We start from the raw sequence: 19,371 nt of genomic DNA, 5'->3' as shown, positions 1-19,371 counted from the left end.
GTCCATTCTCAGGTAGTGAGCTGGCAAAGGATCTATTTACCGCTCACTTCAACAAAATGTAGAATGTGTTTCTCAAGCCTCAAAGAGCCTAGAGAGACCACTGAAAATGGTCATTCCCAGTTTTCATTTTGTGAAACCTAAGAACACCATTACTTGAAGAAGTTGTTGGGTTAGCAAAATGAAGCTAATTTCAAACTAAGTAATGATAAACACCTGCCAAAAGCACTTGCACATGGGATGAAGTCTTGAAAGTTGCAACCATAGTTGAGGATCTAAAAGAGTCAATGTCCTTCTCTGAATACTGGAAAGTAGTATTTATTGTAGGCAAGAACACTAGCTTTGGCCCAGGCAAGTGGGTTTAAATCCTGGCTCTGCCAGCTGTGTAATCTTAGGCAAGCTATTTACCTTCTCTACGCTGTTTGCCCATCTTTGAAATGCGGATGAGGGTCTGCCTCACTGGATTGTCCCGGGGCGTAAGTATGCCCTGAATACTAACGATTGGGTTGGTGAGATGATGCATGTAAGTCCCCAAGCACACTGCCCATCACCCAAGTAGCACATACGGGGCTCTAAAATGCTGGGCAGACAGACGTGCCATTGTAGGGGATGAAGTCAAAGGGGCGGAACTGCCACCAATATGAGGATGTTAGAGAAGGGCATGGTTTGATTCTAAAAAATTATGTAACACTAAGTCCACTATACTTCTGCCCCTTAAAGTCTCTAAAATGTATCCTTGTGTGCTTGATCATTTAATATTCACCATAAAGCAATGTGACTTCACTCTCTTTGCCGTAAGTCGTATTCAAAAAGCAGTCCATCTTATCCACCTCTGTAACTCAACACCTAATAGCACATGCTAAGTGCTCAGACAATCTTTCTTAACTAAGTAATGATTCCCCATTTTGTTGATGAGGAAAGCAATGCTCAGTGCAGTCCTGCCCTGTCCAATGTTACATTGCTCAGGAGACAGTGCATCAGGACCAGACTGTGCTAGCTCTCAAGGAAGCAGTTTCTACAACGAGTGGCCCAATAATTAAATCCAGTAATCTACTAGCCTCCCTTATTCGAGACAGTGTGTCCTTGGCCACTGAACAAACTAGAACAGAAGCCAGAAAACATCTTTTAATGAGGTTTCCTGACCTTTGAGGGAGGCACGACCATTTTGTTACTCCTGATGTTGGAGGCAAGAAGGGCCAGTTGCTCTCTGAGAGCCTTTCTTGCGATGAGAGCCTATTTTGATCCTAAAGAGTTCCTGCTCTACTCTAAGCAGTATATTTGCTAGCATCCTCTCAGATTCAGATCCTTTAATAGAAAATTAATTTAAGCTAATGTAGGAGATATTTCCTGGAATGAAAGCAGTAACAGGAAATAGGGCCTAGACTGCTGTTAATCTGTGTGGTTAAGGCAAGCGCAATCTCTGCACTGAGGCTACCTGGAAGGACAAACAGCTTACTACTAGTCCCTCCTTTCAGGAAAGCTCGGGATGGGTTCATTTATAAGCTCTTATATGAGGACATGATTCTCCTATATTCTGTCTTTAAACGCTGGAGACTAAAGCAAAGCAATGCACTGCCAGACAGATATTATTAGAAACACTTTTATTTAAAGTTAGACAATAGAAAGGTGTCACAGAAAAAAATTACAGAAACTTGTAACAACAGAATGTAACTTGGAAAAGTTATGGGTAAATGAGAAGGAATAAGAGATATTCCTGATTTTATCGAGTGATTCGTTAGTCCATAAGTTGAATAATTTATGAATTATGCAAAATACATCCTTTGCTGGTATCTCTTGAACAGACAGGAGATTAACAATTTAGTTGCCCTATTAAATTGGTATCTACTAAAACCTTCCAAAGTGAAACAGTCAAGGTAGCATTTCCCAACATTTGAGATAGAATTTGGGGAAGTGAATAACACTAAGAAGTTTAAAAAAAAACCCAAACTACCTGATACTGAATAGGCTTAACCTGGATTTCAGCCCACAGGTGGTACTTGTGGATCTGATAGAAAGGGGTGAATATAAGTCTGGGCACAGCCCCTGCCTCCAAACGCACACACACACTGTGTCCTAGGACACAGGTGCCATCAATGCCCTTGCCACATGCAGGCACAGAAGGCCTAGACTAAAAACGAAATGACCTGGGCCCTGGGACCCTGGATCTATGCTGAGCCCTTTCTGAATCCTGGATGGGAGAGCAGTTGGGTTTAGGGTAAGGAATGTAAAATTTTTTAAAACTTTGGCAATTAAGTATACAAATGACTATTTCTTGATTGTCATTTTTATAAGGAAACATCATTCAACCTCCTAAAAAGATACTTTCCTATCTTATTTGACTTCCCTCTCAAGCATTTGGAGGGCACACATTTGTAAAATAGAGGTGACTAAAACCACTTACCTGTAATAATGATTACTTTATTATTTTTCACCTTCTCTATTTAAAAAGCATATAAAATGTAAAGTCTATCATTGACAACTAACCCCAAGATAATGCTCATAATGGAGGTTTGGAACAACATGGCTAATTTGTTAAAAATTAGGCCTCTATATATTTAATTCCTTTACAATAAACCATATATGAGACCTCTGATAAAATAATATCAACTAACATAAATTTCACCGCTCCTCCCAACCTTAATCCCCTCATGGAGGGATCAAAATCAGTAGAGTAACGAGCCAAGAAGTATGGAGCCTGATGATTCACAGAGCTGATTTTCTTCTAAAATGCTATAGTTAGCTGTATAATAACTTTTTTCTTATAAATTCTACACTTAAAAAACAAGAGATTCAAGGATAAACAATGCTATAAAATACTATTCCAAGAACTCGCAATCTCGTTTGAAGAAACGGATTTTCTTTATGCCCACGATGATTTTGCCAACTGTAGCACATGCTGGTTTTATTCCAAAGGGTGATGAAGGGTGTTTATGGACCTGACCCAAGACCCAAATTTAGTGTCCAATTCATGACTCGAAGGGGTGAATAACTGTTCATGGTGTTAGGAGAAAAGTAATTTTAAATGCTATTGGAAAGTCACTAGGTTAGGCACATTTTCATAATTTTGGTTGATATTTTGAGGAGAACAGGAAGGGGGAAATTAGAGAAATATATTTTAAAATAAAAATATAAGGCTGGTTCTAAAGTTCCCTCTGGTTACAGAAAGAATCCTTCATAGATCTACAGGAGTAAACTATGATCTATTCAAACTTTCACCATGTAGTAGTAAAGTTATCTTTTGAGTCTGGAGGACTCTTAGAGTTATGACTTCTTGTAGAAACACTTCGCTCCTAAGTAAAGCTGCCATAATCCTACCTTCACATTGTTTGGTTGTGAGGTGGGCGAAGGGGAGACAACAAAAGAGAAGGGAGGTGCCCTGTGTCTACTGAGAGAGGTATAATTATGAGTTCTACTCTTTGTAATATGATCATGGAATGGCTCTGCCACATCTGCTCTAGTAGCTGACAGCACCTGTAAGATTTAAACTTGGATGGGTGTGAGGAAGTAATCAACAAGCAGTTAACAAAGCACCCACTGTGTGCCTATAGGCTTGGTGCTATGGGGAAACAGAAAAGCAAGGAGAAACATATGGGTCCTGCCTCCGAAAGCATAAAATCCAGTTTAAAATGTGCTTATTATTTATTATTTAAAAATTAAAACTTCTAAATATTATGTTGATGTTAACCTAAAATCCTTTCTTAGGTCTGTACCCTTTCCAAGAAAGGCAGGTTAATTTGGGCTTCGTTACAACTGGCAGGTACTGCTGATAAATGACATGCTCAAAAACAAAACCCCAGCAACACAGCAATTGGCAGCTACCCAAACTGCTTCTGCAAGTCCCATTAAGCCACTTGGGGAAAAGGTGTTACCCAAATGTCAAATCATTACACACAAGTGAGGGAAACAGCTGTAAATCCTCAGGCCCTGTTTGGTTACATTTGTCAAAGCTTAGATTTCCTCAACTAAGCCTTATTTAAACTAATTAAGTAATAACATACATCCTACTAGACTTAATTTTGAACATTAATAATATTATCAAGTGCTGCCAAACCACTTCTGAAAAGATACAAGTCTTCATTTTAGAAAGTCCCGTTACTGAAGGTTGCTGGGGCCCTATCAGTGCACCGCTTGCCCGCAGACCATATCCAAGGTGCAGCCCTCAGCCCAGAAGGGTGAATCAGGGAGCACATTTCCACCCTAAGACTCTATGTCGTGTAAATAGAAAGATTTGGACAAGACCTCACATCTAGGTCCCTAGGAACTTCCAAACTTCAAGTTGCCATTAACCAAAGGAAAATGATGTCTTTACCAAGCAAGCGGTCACTCAGAAAGACCTCAACATCACATGCTTGCAGAAATATATACTAAGAGGTGGGAGTAAATTTCCCTGTTGTTTCTAAGAGCCAATGGCTCCTATATTGAACGAGTTGGCCACTTCGCCCAGACCACACATGCTAAGATGTAAGCAAACACATCATGCAACATGACTGTCATACCATTTTTAGCCCTCCAGCAATATCCAACCTGTATAAAATGGACAGACAGGTCAGATCTTGAATGGTCACTACAAGTCAAGGCAGCTCTAAAATAGGAAAGTCCTGTGTCCTTTGTGACACGCAAAACGTTTAAGGAAATTGCTAACTTGATGGGTTAATATTCTCTGAAAAACTCTTCTCAGGCAATTTATCGTGTCTTCAATGCATACCATTTGAAACTTCATAAAATTGGTGAACCACACAAACCATATTACTTTGGAAATTGTACAACTTAATGCACCCTAGTGGAACTGTAATGATTATGTCTGTGAAAGTTATAAAGCAATTTAACATTTACGAACAATTTAATAATTATTTACCCTTTACATCAAATCTGTGAGCAAACTTATACTCATTTCACAGATAAGGAACTGGACATTGAGATAAAACACTTATAAATCAACTGAGAAGAAGAATATGAATACACTGTCCTTCACCTCCAGCCCTCGTAAGTTCTCCCTTCCTCCCTCTCTCCCTTCTCATTAATTCAGCAGAGTGGCTTATATGAAGGCTTGTACAGGACTTCTTTACTAATCAACTATTCTGCCCTCTCTTAAAATAAGCAGGACTAGCAAGGAAGAACTACTGTTTAAAGTCCTGTGGCAGGTTCAAAGACAAACAGAAACCCAAGCAAACATCATTTCATGATTAGGCTGCAATCAAAGCATACAGCTGGCTAACACAGAGGGTCCACATAGCAGATGTAATGCTCAGACAGAGTTGGAAATTACTCCAACATTTGGTTCATTTTCAAAGTTCAGAATGAGGTCTAACTGGGAAAGCTCCAGAGACAGGAGTTTGGAGCAAAAACTAAAGAAGATATGAGAAAGCAGTCGCTCAGTATAAATTATGATCATCTGGGCACCCCAATTCAACACCCTGATATATCCCACTCTATTCAATATCAAAGCAAACAGATATAAAACTTCTGTCACAAACCAGTATGAATAGGTAAGTTACATGTCAACCAATGAGTCTGTTCCAGACCTTTTTAAGACACAAGTTATTTCTGTTATCTCTAAATGTGCAGCTTCTAAGAAGAGGGACATAACATACTTTTCAGTGTACTAGTGTAAATCAGATTACATGGATCCTAAAGACACCAATTCACCTTAAAGAGGAGCTTATTCACTGGGGAAAATGGCTACTTATTAAATTTTGGTGAGAAAACAGGAAAAAAGAAGAATATTAAAATAATCTAGGTTGACAGGCTCTAATAAAGCATCCTTTAAGCAAAAGTTATCTCAATAAAAAAGTATCACAAAAATCATCATTTTAAACATAAATATTTTTATATAAGATATATTGTTAAATTTGAAAGCAAGTTCAACCTTTCTTGTAAAATAGCCTTTAGGACACTAGCTGATGTAACAGGAGCTCAAGAATACTGAGTAAATGAACATTATAATTTACATTAACAGTTTTTAAACCTTACTTTTAAATTAATCTTTTAACATCTCTTTTAGTAGTAAAAAAGATCTTCTGTTAAGAATTTAGATTCCATTTTGGTCTTTAACAAGCCAAATTATCTTTTTCTGTATGATATTTAAAAGTAAACAGCATTACTTAACACAATAATTATAAAATACAAGAGTAAATTAAATATTTGCTAAAAATTTCTATTTAATTACTAAAATTTAGCAGTATTACTGATTTATCCTGATAAAGGAATATTATACTGGAATATAAGTGTGTGTATATATGTATACACACACATATATATTTTTTTCTGTCAGTTTTATCCATTTTATTGACTTTTCATTTAACAATAAAGTTCGTTGGACAATAAGTCTGAAAATACTTTCTATGGTGGCTTTAAACTGCATTTTTAACCCAAAAATGTTACCCAGAGTCATTTTAGGCAACAATGTAACCAAAGTATAAACAGTAGGAATTCCCATTCCCTTGAACAACTGTCTTTCCACTTAGAACACAATGAACTTCTCAGGTAGGCAGAGTTCTTGTTCACTTAACTGTAACTCCATTTTAGCATGGAATCAGAGGCAAAAAGAAAGTAAACAGTGAAGAAGCACATAGAAAGGATATGTATTAATATTAAACCACATGCTATCTGAGTGTTAGGTTCACACAGAAATATCCTGCTGTATATTTTTAAAATCACTTCTAAAGGATAGCTGTTTTCATCCAAGGACCGATTTCCTCTACTTTCATTATCTTATATAATTAAATGTTTCTTTCCGAGTTAGTTACTGGAGTTGTTACCAGCAAACACTGTCATATACCACCAGTTCAAGATATGAATACAGTGTAATACTTAGTTTCAGTTATAAATAATGTAGGTAAAAAACAAGTAGGGCTGCGATTATTTATATACTGCAATAAATACACAAGAATGAGTACAAATTATTTTTCATAAAAATACAACTGCTAACCAATGTAGGGAATTTCCAAACTCTGAGGACAGTAAATACTTAAAACACCAGGCAGGTTCCTCTGCTACAGAATGCTAGTCAGGTGAGAGCTGAGCGTCTTATTCATAGTCATATACACTTGACTCTACCTGCAATCTGTGTTTTCTTGCTATTTACGAAAAAATATAGAACCCGGACATTTAAAACACTATCAATTCAATAATCACTACAGACTCTCACTGGATCTTGTAAAATTGTGTTAAAAATTGCCAAAGTCATGATGAATACAATTACTGCAGCTACATCATTTGAAAAAGTAATATAAATTATGCTGCTAAAGACAAAAAACACTGAAACACACAAACACCACAATGTAACAGAGCAGTAACTCATAACTATTTAATATGAAAAATTAAATTTAAAAAGTTATGTTAGAGAACTTGGGAATTTTTCAGTTTAGTAAAACAGTCTATTTATATATCTCCAACTTCTATGATACAGTATACAATAAAATACTTTTCAAAGATAGGACATTCAAATGCTTCATTTACACAAATAATATTGCCAATACTAATAAAAGTGATGCCCTTAAACATGAATTGCTCTGCTGTGATTAAAAAAAATGATTTACTTCATTTTACATTTTAGTTAGCAGTTAGTATTACATATTAATCAGTTCTGTGTTGACAAATAGAGAGGATCCTAGTCAAAATACTGTTTCCCAAAAGTAATGTACATCATATTGCTTGAAACTAACAACCATATAAAAGTGGTAATCATTTATCTAAACATTGATTATGAAAGACAACTGGCATGTATCCAGGCAGAGTGTTGAGCTCATGATGGTTTATTTACAACAAAAGTCCTTCTACTGAAGCTAACATGATATATCGTTTCTATGTCAATGACTACAGTCTCTTAAAGTTATAAAAATATTATATAAAATACCACAGGCTTCAGAGGATATAATTTCATGTGGTTCTGATACTAGCAGCTGAAAAGTGTTCATAATTTAAAAATAAATAAACTATAGAGGTAAACCAGTTACAAAACAGCAGAGGACTGCAATAGTCACAAGAGTGAAAAGAATAGCTTAATTACACAATAGCTAACAAAATGGTGAAGCAGTTGGATCAAAAGTTTTAAAGACCTCTTTTAGAGATTTGTCATCTGTTTCTCTACTGGGATCATCATCAGGGGTGGGGCTCACCTGTCCCTGCTGCCTTGACTGCCTTGGATCACTGTACTGGGGTCTAATTAAGCCTGTGAGTGCCTGAATTGGAAGACTGTGCACTGCTGGGACCTGAACCATACCAGAACTCAGGAGAATATCTGCCTGTGGGTCAGCTGGCCCATCAGCAGTGACGTCCACGTTTGGAGTGGTTTTCTGTGGCAGAATTCCTTCTCCAGAAGCCTCGTTTTTATCACTACTTTTTAAACTACCACTTTTTTTCTGGTTCTCTGTGTTTTCTGAGGCTAGTTCTGATGTTGATGATGAAATATGCTCCCTAGGGTCATACAAACTGATACCACTAAGAACTGAACTCGGAGTTCCCAGTAGAAGGCCAGCTGAAGATGAGAGCTTAGGAGCATATGGAGGCAAAACCCCAGGACCAGAATTGCTAGTTACTGCCCTTGAGGGCTGTGATGAACCAGGGTTTGCTCTGGCTAAATGAGGGGCACTCTTTGATGTATGTGAATCCTTCATAACTGCTTGATGAGACTCTGCATTATGCAGTCTGTGAAGTCTAGGATCAAAATTTTTTTGCAGCCTAGGATCTCCTAATTTACTTCCCGAACTATGTAAGTCTCCAAATTGTTCTAGGTAGGCTTCTCTGTTTGTTGTGTTAATTTTGGCTTTGGCTGCTAATTTTGAATCAGTGGGCACTGTGTTTTGATGAAGGTCGCTTTTTGTATTCCATAACCTATTGAGCCTCTGGTCAGCTATCAGAGGGGGTAGAGGTAAATTGATTGAAGACACTGGGTCAGGTTTAGGTAAAGGGACTGGAAGTAAGTCTTCTGGAGCCCATACAATGTGTTTTGCAAAGTTGGGTTTAGTTAGGGTAATATCCATTTTAATGTGACTGAACTGTCTCAATTGTGACCTTGGATCCTGGAGCATCATACCAGGGGAAGAATCCAAAGGTATTAAGAAAGCTTTTTCCCTCAGTTCTCTTTCTGTATCTTCATCATCGTCATCTCCTCTCTTGTGTTTGGCATTAGTGCCAGCACTGGCATGATGTAAATCAAACTTTGCTCCACCAACAGAAGAGCCTACGTGACCACTTCCATTCCCTCTTAATTTCCTGGGATCCCATGCAAGTCTAAGATCCAGTGGGGTAGACTCAGAAGATTTTCTAATGTCTTGCCTTGAGATAGTCCTAAGTCTAGGGTCAACAACTTGATTTCCTTTACTTTTCTCTTTAGCAAGTCTTGGATCAGTAGGAGGGCTGAGTTCTGAGGAAGGTTGTTGCTGAGTCCTTAAAGTTTCTGTTTGTTTCTGTAATGTTTTCAGTATTGACTTGACACTGCTTCCTTCTTCCTCTTCACTACTGGAATACCAGTTAACAGTATCATCTAAATGCAGACAAAAACTTATTGTAAAGAATGAAGCATTCATATTTGGCCTTAATTAAGATTTTAAAAAACCACATACTATTTCTGAAATAAGTGTAGTCTAACTTCAAGAAAATGCATGACAGAAATGCCAGAGTTTCAACACTGGAACAAGATAAGATGAGGTATGACAATGATCAATTCAGTCACTATACTCTGTAAAGAAAGAGGTGCAATATTAGAACATGTGTAATGTCCTTCCAGTCAGAGAAAAGACAGACCTTTCATTCCAACTGGCCAAAGGGAACTCAGAAGTATATGTGGTATGACAGGGTTGGGAAAGAAGGGAAACTACTCCTGGAAAGGAATACTAAAATGTTTTGGATATCTTTAATTCAAGCAATCCTTTAGCTTCATAGCTCTGGATTTATCAAGATAACAATGGAGAGACATAAAAATAACATCTGGAAAGAAAACAAAATGCTAATAATGATGGTTAAGGAAGCAATGGGAACTGCGCAAATGAGGGATGAGGTGGAGACTTTTACTATTTACGCTTTATTCTATTTTTAGATGTTTGCCCTATGTGAATATATTAGCTATTCAAACATTAAATTAAAAAATAAACAAACAAACCTAATGTCCTATAATGTATATACTTTAACTTCGTGAGAACACTTTGGGCCTTACTCCTAAAGACACCCCTAGGGTGTTAGACACGGTGTTAAGAAGCTTAACTACCAGAGGTCTTCTCTCTAGTAGAATAGAAGAGATTATAAACTGATACTTCAGGAGGGCAAGTCTCCTTCCTCTCCATTAAAACATACATAGGTTGGCTCTGAATTGGCAAGATATATATATATCTCTCTCTCCTAGAATACCTTGGATCGATAGAATATCATAGATATTCTTAATTTTCCCTCATTTCACTGCTCACTAATGTGTTTCTACTACATGGAACTTTAGTGTTACACGCTTAATTTGAACAGAGCAGAGCTCACAAAACAAGCATTGGTATTTAGGGTGAGGATGTGGTTTAAATTAGTATATACCATATCACAATGGCAAAAAGTTTTACTCAGATCTCAGTGTGAAAAAACTACTTCTAGACACTAGATCTCTTTTCTTCTTCTCTTTGACCTCCCGGAAGCCTACAGCTGGACCTGTGATTCACTTTTACCTGTTGCAGTTCTTTTAAATATTTCCGTATAGAAATTTCACCCCTTATAGAATTTACTTCTTATTTTCTTTTCACTTTCATGTCAATATATTTTATGAGCAGTCTCAAATCCTTTTTGGAATGACAATGAATACAGAACAGAAAGAAAGTAGGACAGCAGAGACAGGCCAACGGAAAGCAGATATTCGATAGGAAATGATAGTTAGCTTTTTATTAAAGGACAGATTAAAATTTATACAAATGAACTCATACATAAAAAAACCTAGCTGTTCAAGATTTTTTCTGTATACAGAGAAAATAACCCTCATAAAGAATCACTAATTGCATAATATAGTATAAAATTTTATATCATCTGGAAAAGTTTTAACTTTCTTGTTTATGAAAATATAAAGCTCTGTAAGACTATAGAAAGATTACCATTGAGATGGTTGAGTGTTAAAATTAAGTTTTAGCATTTAAAGGGTAAACCTAATTGCACAGGAAATTAACTTATTACAAATTCTTCATTTCCCTGTGATGTTAAATAAATGAAGTTAATGATTACCTTCTTTCAAAATGTAAGAAATAATGTTCATATAATAGCTAGTAGCCACCTAGTGTTATCTAGTTTTACACAGTTCTTCATAAATTTTATGTTTGAGTGGCCAAATATATCAATTTTGTAATTCATAAGAACTGGATGCTTCAAACTTTTCTCTCCTTAACTGAATTAACTAATCGCCATACACTTATCAATATCAAAAATACTAAGGTACACAGTGTCACCATGTAATCTTTTATATTAAAAATAATATTTCTTAATAATATAGCAGAACCTGAAGTATACAGCCTAGGCCCATAAAACTTTCTCTAACAACTAAATCACTTTGAACTTGGGCTAGAAGTCAAAATTCCTGAACTGGAAGGTGTCCTGTTCCTGTTCTATTTCTTTCCTTCCAAAAAAAAAAAAAAAGAGGCTTAACAGCAAATCTATTTGCCCAGGCCTTGCACTCTAGCTTCAGGTCTATCCACTGCTTCAAGTCAAACCTTTCACAATTAATTACTAACACATTAATGGCAGTGGAAACCACAATCAATCCCAAGAAAGGAGCTATGAGTTAAGTTGGAAATAGAATAGATAGTTCAGAGAAACCCATTTCTCAAATTTTAACCTAGTCAAGATCATTCTAGGAACTGAGTGATCTAAATAGGTAAAATACCATTATTATACCTGACATACCTTCTTCCTTGCTTGGCACCCTTTGAGGTTGGGTGCCGCTTGGTTCTTCACCTTCTTGGTATTTCTGAGTAAGTCTGACAAAAAGAGCTCTCTGTACTGCAGGGAGAAGACCTGGTGCAGGCAGGGGACCGTGGCCTGTTAGGTTGCTGCTGCTGTCTGACCCACTCCCACGGTTAGGTGAGTCTTGAACAACGGGAGGCTGATGCTGGGCAAATTCACTAGGCCACATCCCATCTACATACATAACATGAAAAGAGACAGACATGGATTTAGCACAAAACTCTACTAGACAGTACCACTGTGAGTTACAAAAAACTGAAATGCTAATAATAACCACATTTGATTATCAAATTATGTGATTGTAAATATTTTTTAAAGTTATCTAAAGTTCTATTGTCATAAATGTTTGGTTATATTTAAAACATATTTTAAAGTTTCAATTACATCACATTTTACTTAGCTTTATTTAAAACATACAATCTTATCATGCTTTCAATGGAAATAGGACTCTAAAAATAGGACTCTAGAGGCCAGCCCCATGGCTCAGAGGTTAAGTTCGGTGTGCTCCGCTTTGGTGGCCTGAGTTTGCAGGTTTGGATCCCAGGCACAGACCTACACCATTTATAAGCCATGCTTGGCAATGACCCACATATAAAATGGAGGAAGACTGGCACAGATGTTAGCTCAGGGCTAATCTTCCTCAAGCAAAAAGAGAGGAAGATTGCCAAGACATGTCAGCTCAGGGCTAATCCTCCTCAGCAAAAAAAAAAAAGGACTCTAAATTAGAAATGAGTTATATCAAAAGGCAAACTTACCACCAGAGTTATTGGGAGGCTGAAAATTATGTACAGCATGCTGTGAATAGTAATTATCATAAAATTCAGTTGGGTTTTGTAGGGACTCATAATCAGTGAGCTGCATTTCACCAGGATTTTGCAGGTGTGATGAACCTGGAGAACAGTGATTCTCTCTAGGTACTTTCATTATGTGTTCTGGAAAGCCCGGGCAATGGTAAGTACCACTCATACTTGGTGGTGTCAAAGGTGTATCTGGTTGAACAAGTACTCCAGCTTGACTGTGAGGGCCTACAATTCCAGGTGGACCAGGTGGCAAAGGTGGGCTCTGTGGCATTGGCAGACCAGGAAGTCCTGCACATGGATGATGTCCAGGGGAGCCTGCGTGCATCACAGGACTATTGTGTCCCTGAGACATATTAGGTCCAGGACCCGGACTTGACCCAGAACTATAGATATGTTGAGGATGTGGGCTGCTTTCCTGAAATTGTGGTCCTGGTGGTGAGGCACTGTTATAAAATGCTGGTGGCCTATAGACAGAAAGAAAAAAGACTTCTTAGTGCAAAAGAGGCAAACAAGAATGTTACATTTCTAAATAGATATTGGTTAAGTATGTTTTTCTATATCAGAATACTATGTTTTTAAGAAGCAATTTATTTCATATTATCTACAAGCAGAAACACCAACATATACATCTTGCCTTCGTTTTAGCCCACAGTTTTCTTAATTGCTGCTTACTATCAGCCATTATAAAACCTACTCATTATTGATATTCTGAAAAATACAGAAAAGAACAAAGAAAAATAAAAACCATCTCTAATCCTACAACCCAGAGATAAAATTGATTGGTTCTATTCTAGGCATTGGTCCTTTTTCTAGTATACATAGACCTTTTTTTAAATAACAAAATTAGAATTATGCTATGTAAACACACAACTTTTATTACAATTTCTAGTTGGTTATTGCTGGCATATAAAAACACTTAGTTTTTGAATGTTGCTCTTCTTTCTGGACCTCTTACCAATTTAACTTTTATTTCTAATAGTTTTGTCAGTTGATTCCTTTGGATTTACTGAGGGAAACTGCCCAAATAATGAATCTACCTCTCCATTTCTAATTTTTATATCCATTATATCTTCCTCTTTTGCATTGACTAGGATCTGATATACGATATTAGCAAAACCATGAACACATTTGTCTTCTTGACCTTAATAGAAATACTTTTAATGGTTCACATTAATTGTGATATTTGCTATAGATATCTTGTTCCTCATTCGCTGAGATCTCATTGCTCCCCTGAGCATTCAGGGTTAAAAGAATAATTGACAATGAGACTTAGGGCCCAGGTGCACAGACACTGGGGCATGGGCAGAAGGACTGGAATGGTGTTGTTGGAAAATGCCAAACTGGATCCACCTTACCCAGAGTTTTTCCTCTAATAGCTCTAGGAAATACCTCTCTAAAAGATCCAAATATGCTGAAGACATATTACCCACTATCTGAAGACATTATCAGTGACAATGCAGCCTCATAACAAGGTGAGAGGGACGCCAATTGCATCCACTGGGCAATGTCCTTCAGGATTACTAAGTGGAGAGGTTTCCGAAGCTGCGTTATGGATTCCATTAAGGACTCTGTAGAGGAAAGCACGAAGGGTGGGCAGCAAAAGGCGGGGACGAGAGAGAGGGGGAAGCAGCAATGGGGGGTATGCCAGTTATCTGCTATCTCTACCTAAGTCTGACATGCAATATAAGTTAGTTTCTTAACAAGAATTCTTAGGGGAAAAATGTCACCATTTCTTAAAATTTTAACTTACTTCTTCCCTATCTTATGTGCTAAATCCACAGTAGGTTTTACAACTATTTCAAAAAGAGATGGAATTTTCTTGAAATCATCAGAGAGATCAGTCTGAAAATCATCTTCAGGATCAGAAAACGGAAAATGCTCTGGTGGGGTTGGCAGAAGCCCAACTCCTGGAGGAGGTTTGGGAAGAGGAGTTATACCACGCTTTCTAAGTTCTTCTAATTCTCTCTCATCTTCATTTGTTGGTTCGTCTTCAGTATTCAACACCTAAAATAATTGGCAAAGATTACTATTTCAAAACAAGCTTTCTTCCTCATGTTTAAAACCGTGACGACTTCAGTAAACTAGTTTTGTTAACAGGAAAATAAAATATTAAAGTTGAAATAGATTAGTGATAGCTAACTCATTTTTGATAAAGAGAAAAAGCATATTTCTCAAAGTAAATTAGCTTTCTTAATGGCAGAACAAGGATAAGAATAAAAGATTCTTAATTCCTGGTCCACTATTTCTGCTTTTCTAACACACTATATTAATAGAATAAAACATAAAATAACAAATCCTTGATTTCTCCAGAGTTTTTTAAAAATATGATGTATTAAACATGATTCTAGCCAAATGAATCTATGGAGAGACCTAACAAATAATCAAGGTGCAAAAACACTACTCACTTTGTCCAAAAGTTTCTTTGTTTCTTTAGTCAGATCATCATGTGAAAATTTACAGTTGTCTCCTTGGTAACATTTTGCTCCACTATGATAGAACTTGCATGGAAATTCATGTAAATAAAAACATTAAGGAATAGACCAAGTAAAATCAAACTTTAATATTTTTAAACCAAAAAACCTAAGTGTCTGAATCAGTAAGACTGTATTACTATATACTGTACTGAATTTTCTACAATCATGCCAGATAATTTAATTTTTATTTTAAGATCAAATATTTTAATTATGCAGCAAAACATTCAAAAACTTTTTCAATCTCTTACTCTACTAACACTAGGAAATAATTTTTTTAAAGATTTTATTCTTCCTTTTTCTCCCCAAAGCCCCCGAGTACACAGTTGCATATTTTTAGTTGTGGGTCGTTCCAGTTGTGGCATGTGGGATGCCACCTCAGTCACATTTGAGGAAGTTATCTGTTCCTCTGGATATAAAGGAATCCTTTCACGTATTCCTCCAGTATTTGTATGGTTTCATTTTTTACATTTAGATCTGTGATAACAGAGATTTTTCACTTTTTTAAACATTTTTTGAACTAGATGAGACTATTTTAACATTTATCTGGAAAAATAAATGTGAGACTCTACCAAACATCACAGTGTGCTGGTGAGGGAGAAATCATCACAACAAAGCAACAGAGACGCAAGGGCAAACAGATCCACGGAGCCAAACAGTCTGGGAAAAAACATTCATATAAACATTTCATCTATGATAAAGATGGAGTTTCAAATCAGTGAGGAAAGACTCCATTAGTAATAAATGGTAGTGAGTAAGCAGCTAGATATGTGAGGGAGGGAAGGGAGATTAACGTGGAAAGATGCACAATATGTTATTTTTTTTAAAAAAGGACTATATATAGTTGAAATGCAAATTTTGGTGGGGGCAGAAGTACAATTTAAATGTACATATTTCCAAAGGGAGAAATAAGGAAGACTATACAGTGCTTATCATTAGGTGGCAAGATTTGATGAAATTTTGATTTTATAATTTTCAATGATGATAATTTATTACTTATGAACCTAAGGAAAATAACTAAGTCATAGAATAAATACTTTGCCAACTACTCCTTCAGGAAGCACAGTCTCTTGTAATACTTATAAGCTGTATATTTTAAATATAAAGTACTTTTATTTCATAGATTCTTTTTGCAAAGGGAGGTTATTTCATTTCCCTAAAGAATAAAACTCAGTTTGCCCTTTTGAAGTACAAAGGCTGACTACACTTGATTTATGTAATGTGCTATTTTAAATTTAAAATCCAACTAGGCTTTCTAGGTTGTACTTATGATTTTTTAAAACCTCAGTATTTTGATTACCATATTTTTTTAAAAAGGATATTATGCATATAAATGCAGTTCTCTCCTTTGGTACAATATCCTTGTAAATAAAATTTGCAGATCTCTTTTCTCTTCTCCAACTCTGCATCATGATCAAATTTACACTGATCTCCCTGTTTACAAAAAAGAAAAGAAAAGAAAGTAAGAAAACAGAGAAAAAAGAAACAACTGAATTTTCTCCATGGTGTTTCATGGTGGAACTAAGGTCCTATCTCCAGTCTTTAAATAATGAGCTAATAATAATTCAAACAATCCCTCAGAATTCTTGCCCCAGAGAGTGGATGTGGCTACGTGCAGAGAGGCAGCCTGAGCAACACTCAGAGGATGCTGCCTGGGTCCCACTAGTACTCACCTTTTCTGGCTGAGCTACTGTGGGGACTTATTTAACCTCTTGGTTTGGCCATGTACAAAATGGGGATAATAACAGTAACTACTTCATAGGCTCGCTGAAGATTAAAACATTTAATATTAGTAATCCACTTTGAACAGTATTTGCCACACAGAGTTACGTGTTTGTCAAAAAAACTCATTTCTACAAATTACTGTCCCAGAATATAATTAATGAGCTCTGATGTACAGTATTTCCATGCAAGATACATTTTGAAGAACCAGTTTTATTATAACTATACAAGAAGTGAAAAACTAACCACCCCCAAAAAGATTTTAAATTTAAAAGATTATTTTGGAAATTAAAATGATTTATGATACCCTTATAAATTTACCTTAATACATCTCCCTTCCAGAAAGTATTTACAGATTTGTTTTCCTTTGTGTTCCACTGTGTGCTGATTAATAAATTCCTGAGTCATAACTTTCCATTTTTTCCCTGGTTTACTATACTGCAAGAAAAAAAATTTCATTTCAATGCAACATATGAAATATTAAATAGGTATTAAAATGTATAGTCAAACGGATCTGGAAAGCAGTAGAAACTGACTACTAAAAGTGGTCAAGATTGGACATTCTCATGCTATTCAGTTATTCGGAGAGAGATATGCTTCCAGTAAACTGCTTATTGCTACTAATGGTTGCAAAGAACTCTGTTTCTATTTTAATGAGGATGTATAACTACATTTTTAAAAACAAAATTATGAAAAGCTTGAAAATTAACACTAATTCTCAGTTTTGGCAAAGGTACAGTAAAATATGCACTCATGTATTATTGATATGTATGTTACAAAAGACTTATCCACATTGTTTGACACAGAATTTGTACTTTTCAGGATTATTCCAAAGGAATTATCAGGGAAGCACACAGATTTATTCACAAAAATAACTACTGCAAAATTACTTACATAGTAAAAAATAAAAATAAAAAACCTAGAAAGACTCTACACATCCAAAACTAGGAGACTAGGTCAAATACATTATGATACATTTAGGTGGTAGAATATTATGCAGTCACTAAAAAATGATGGGAGGGTCGCCGGCCCCATGGCCAAGTGGTTACATTCATGCGCTCCACTTCAGTGGCCCAGGGTTTCACTGGTTCAGATCCTGGGCATGGACCTAGCACTGCTCATGCAGCCATGCTGAGGCGGTGTCCCACGTAGCAGAGCCAGAAGGATCTACAACCAGAATATTCAACTATGTACTGAGGGGCTTTGGGGAGAAGAAGGAAAAAAAATGATGGGACGGAAAAACAATTTGGGGACATAAGAAAATATTCACAATACTAAGTGAAAAATTGATCCCAATTTTATAATAAAGACAAAGAAAAAAAGAGTAAAAGAATACACCCCCACATTTCACAGTGTATGTCTCCAGAAAGATCTCTAAAAGATGAGATTTTTTTGCATATGTGGTTATTTCTTACTTTCTTTAGGAAAAAATAAAAAACAACCAGAGAGGATGTATTATCCTTAACTTTTAAATTTTAAAAAATTAAGAAGGGGCCAGCCCAGTGGCATCGCGGTTAAGTTTATGTGCTCTGCTTTGGCGGCCCAGGTGTACACGCTCAGGTCCCAGACATGGACCCGCACACTGCTCACCAACCAGGCTATGGCGGCGTCCCACATACAACATAGAGGAAGACTGGCACAGATGTTAGCTCAGGGACAATCCTCCTCAAGCAAAAAGAGGAAGACTGGCAACAGATGTTGGCTCAGGGCCAATCTTTCTCAACCCCCCCCGCCCCCAAAAAAATAATTAAGAAAAAGAAGTCTATGGTAGAAACATCGCACAGCCCTCCTTGTTTTCCTTAGTTCTCCTCAGGCCCCTGTTCAACTTTTGCCATGAATATAAGAAGACAGAGTGACAAGAGAGTATGATGCTTAGCTATGCTAGGGACTTACATCCGTGAGCTCTATAAAGCAGCATTATTTTTCAAGCATCTAGCATGCATCACACCTTGCGCATCATAGGAACTCAATAACTACTCGCTCTTCTGATTTGATTTCAGTTGTCCCTTCCCCTCAATTTGCTAGGAGATGGAGAACAAAGCACAATGTACAGAAAATAGGAAACTACCTCACAGCAAACACTTGAGGGAATAGATGGCTAGCTTTAAATCTGATCCTCAGCACTCACAACTGAAATACATATGTTACCATAAGAATTCTGAAAAAAAGTATAAGAATACCAAGAAAACAGACACTCCAAAAGGTTCTTTCTAAAAATATAGGTATACCCAAATTACCCCAGGAAACCATGACATTGCTTATATTATACTCTGATAGGATCATTTAAAATATCTGAAATCTATATAAATTTGATTCATAAACATTTTCTATTTGTGGGTTCATTTAGAACAAGTAGAAATAAACAACCAGCTCCCATATTCCTTCTATACAAAGAATTGTGGCTGTAATAAAATAGGCAGCCAAAGAGAGTACATTATGCAAAATCAATGGGCCAACTT

General features: G+C 36.5%; 1 protein-coding gene across 1 annotated transcript in view; it reads right to left on the bottom strand.

Annotated features, from left to right (window-relative positions):
* Positions 1-1,583: 1,583 nt before the first annotated feature.
* The window catches only part of ZC3H6 (zinc finger CCCH-type containing 6), a 70,394-nt gene continuing 52,606 nt past the window's right edge, over positions 1,584-19,371 (bottom strand). The window contains exons 6-12 of the mRNA XM_046661895.1: positions 17,234-17,350; positions 16,513-16,624; positions 15,125-15,234; positions 14,470-14,723; positions 12,675-13,183; positions 11,860-12,093; positions 1,584-9,481 (exon numbers count right to left, since the gene is read on the bottom strand). Coding sequence (XP_046517851.1) covers positions 8,013-9,481; positions 11,860-12,093; positions 12,675-13,183; positions 14,470-14,723; positions 15,125-15,234; positions 16,513-16,624; positions 17,234-17,350 — 2,805 coding nt within the window. The 3' untranslated portion in view covers positions 1,584-8,012. The remainder of the gene's footprint in view (positions 9,482-11,859; positions 12,094-12,674; positions 13,184-14,469; positions 14,724-15,124; positions 15,235-16,512; positions 16,625-17,233; positions 17,351-19,371) is intronic.

This window comes from Equus quagga, chromosome 5 (genome assembly GCF_021613505.1).
Source record: "Equus quagga isolate Etosha38 chromosome 5, UCLA_HA_Equagga_1.0, whole genome shotgun sequence".
Taxonomy (NCBI): domain Eukaryota; kingdom Metazoa; phylum Chordata; class Mammalia; order Perissodactyla; family Equidae; genus Equus; species Equus quagga.
The sequence above is the reverse complement of the archived record's forward strand: the minus strand, read 5'-3'. Positions and strand labels throughout refer to the sequence as shown.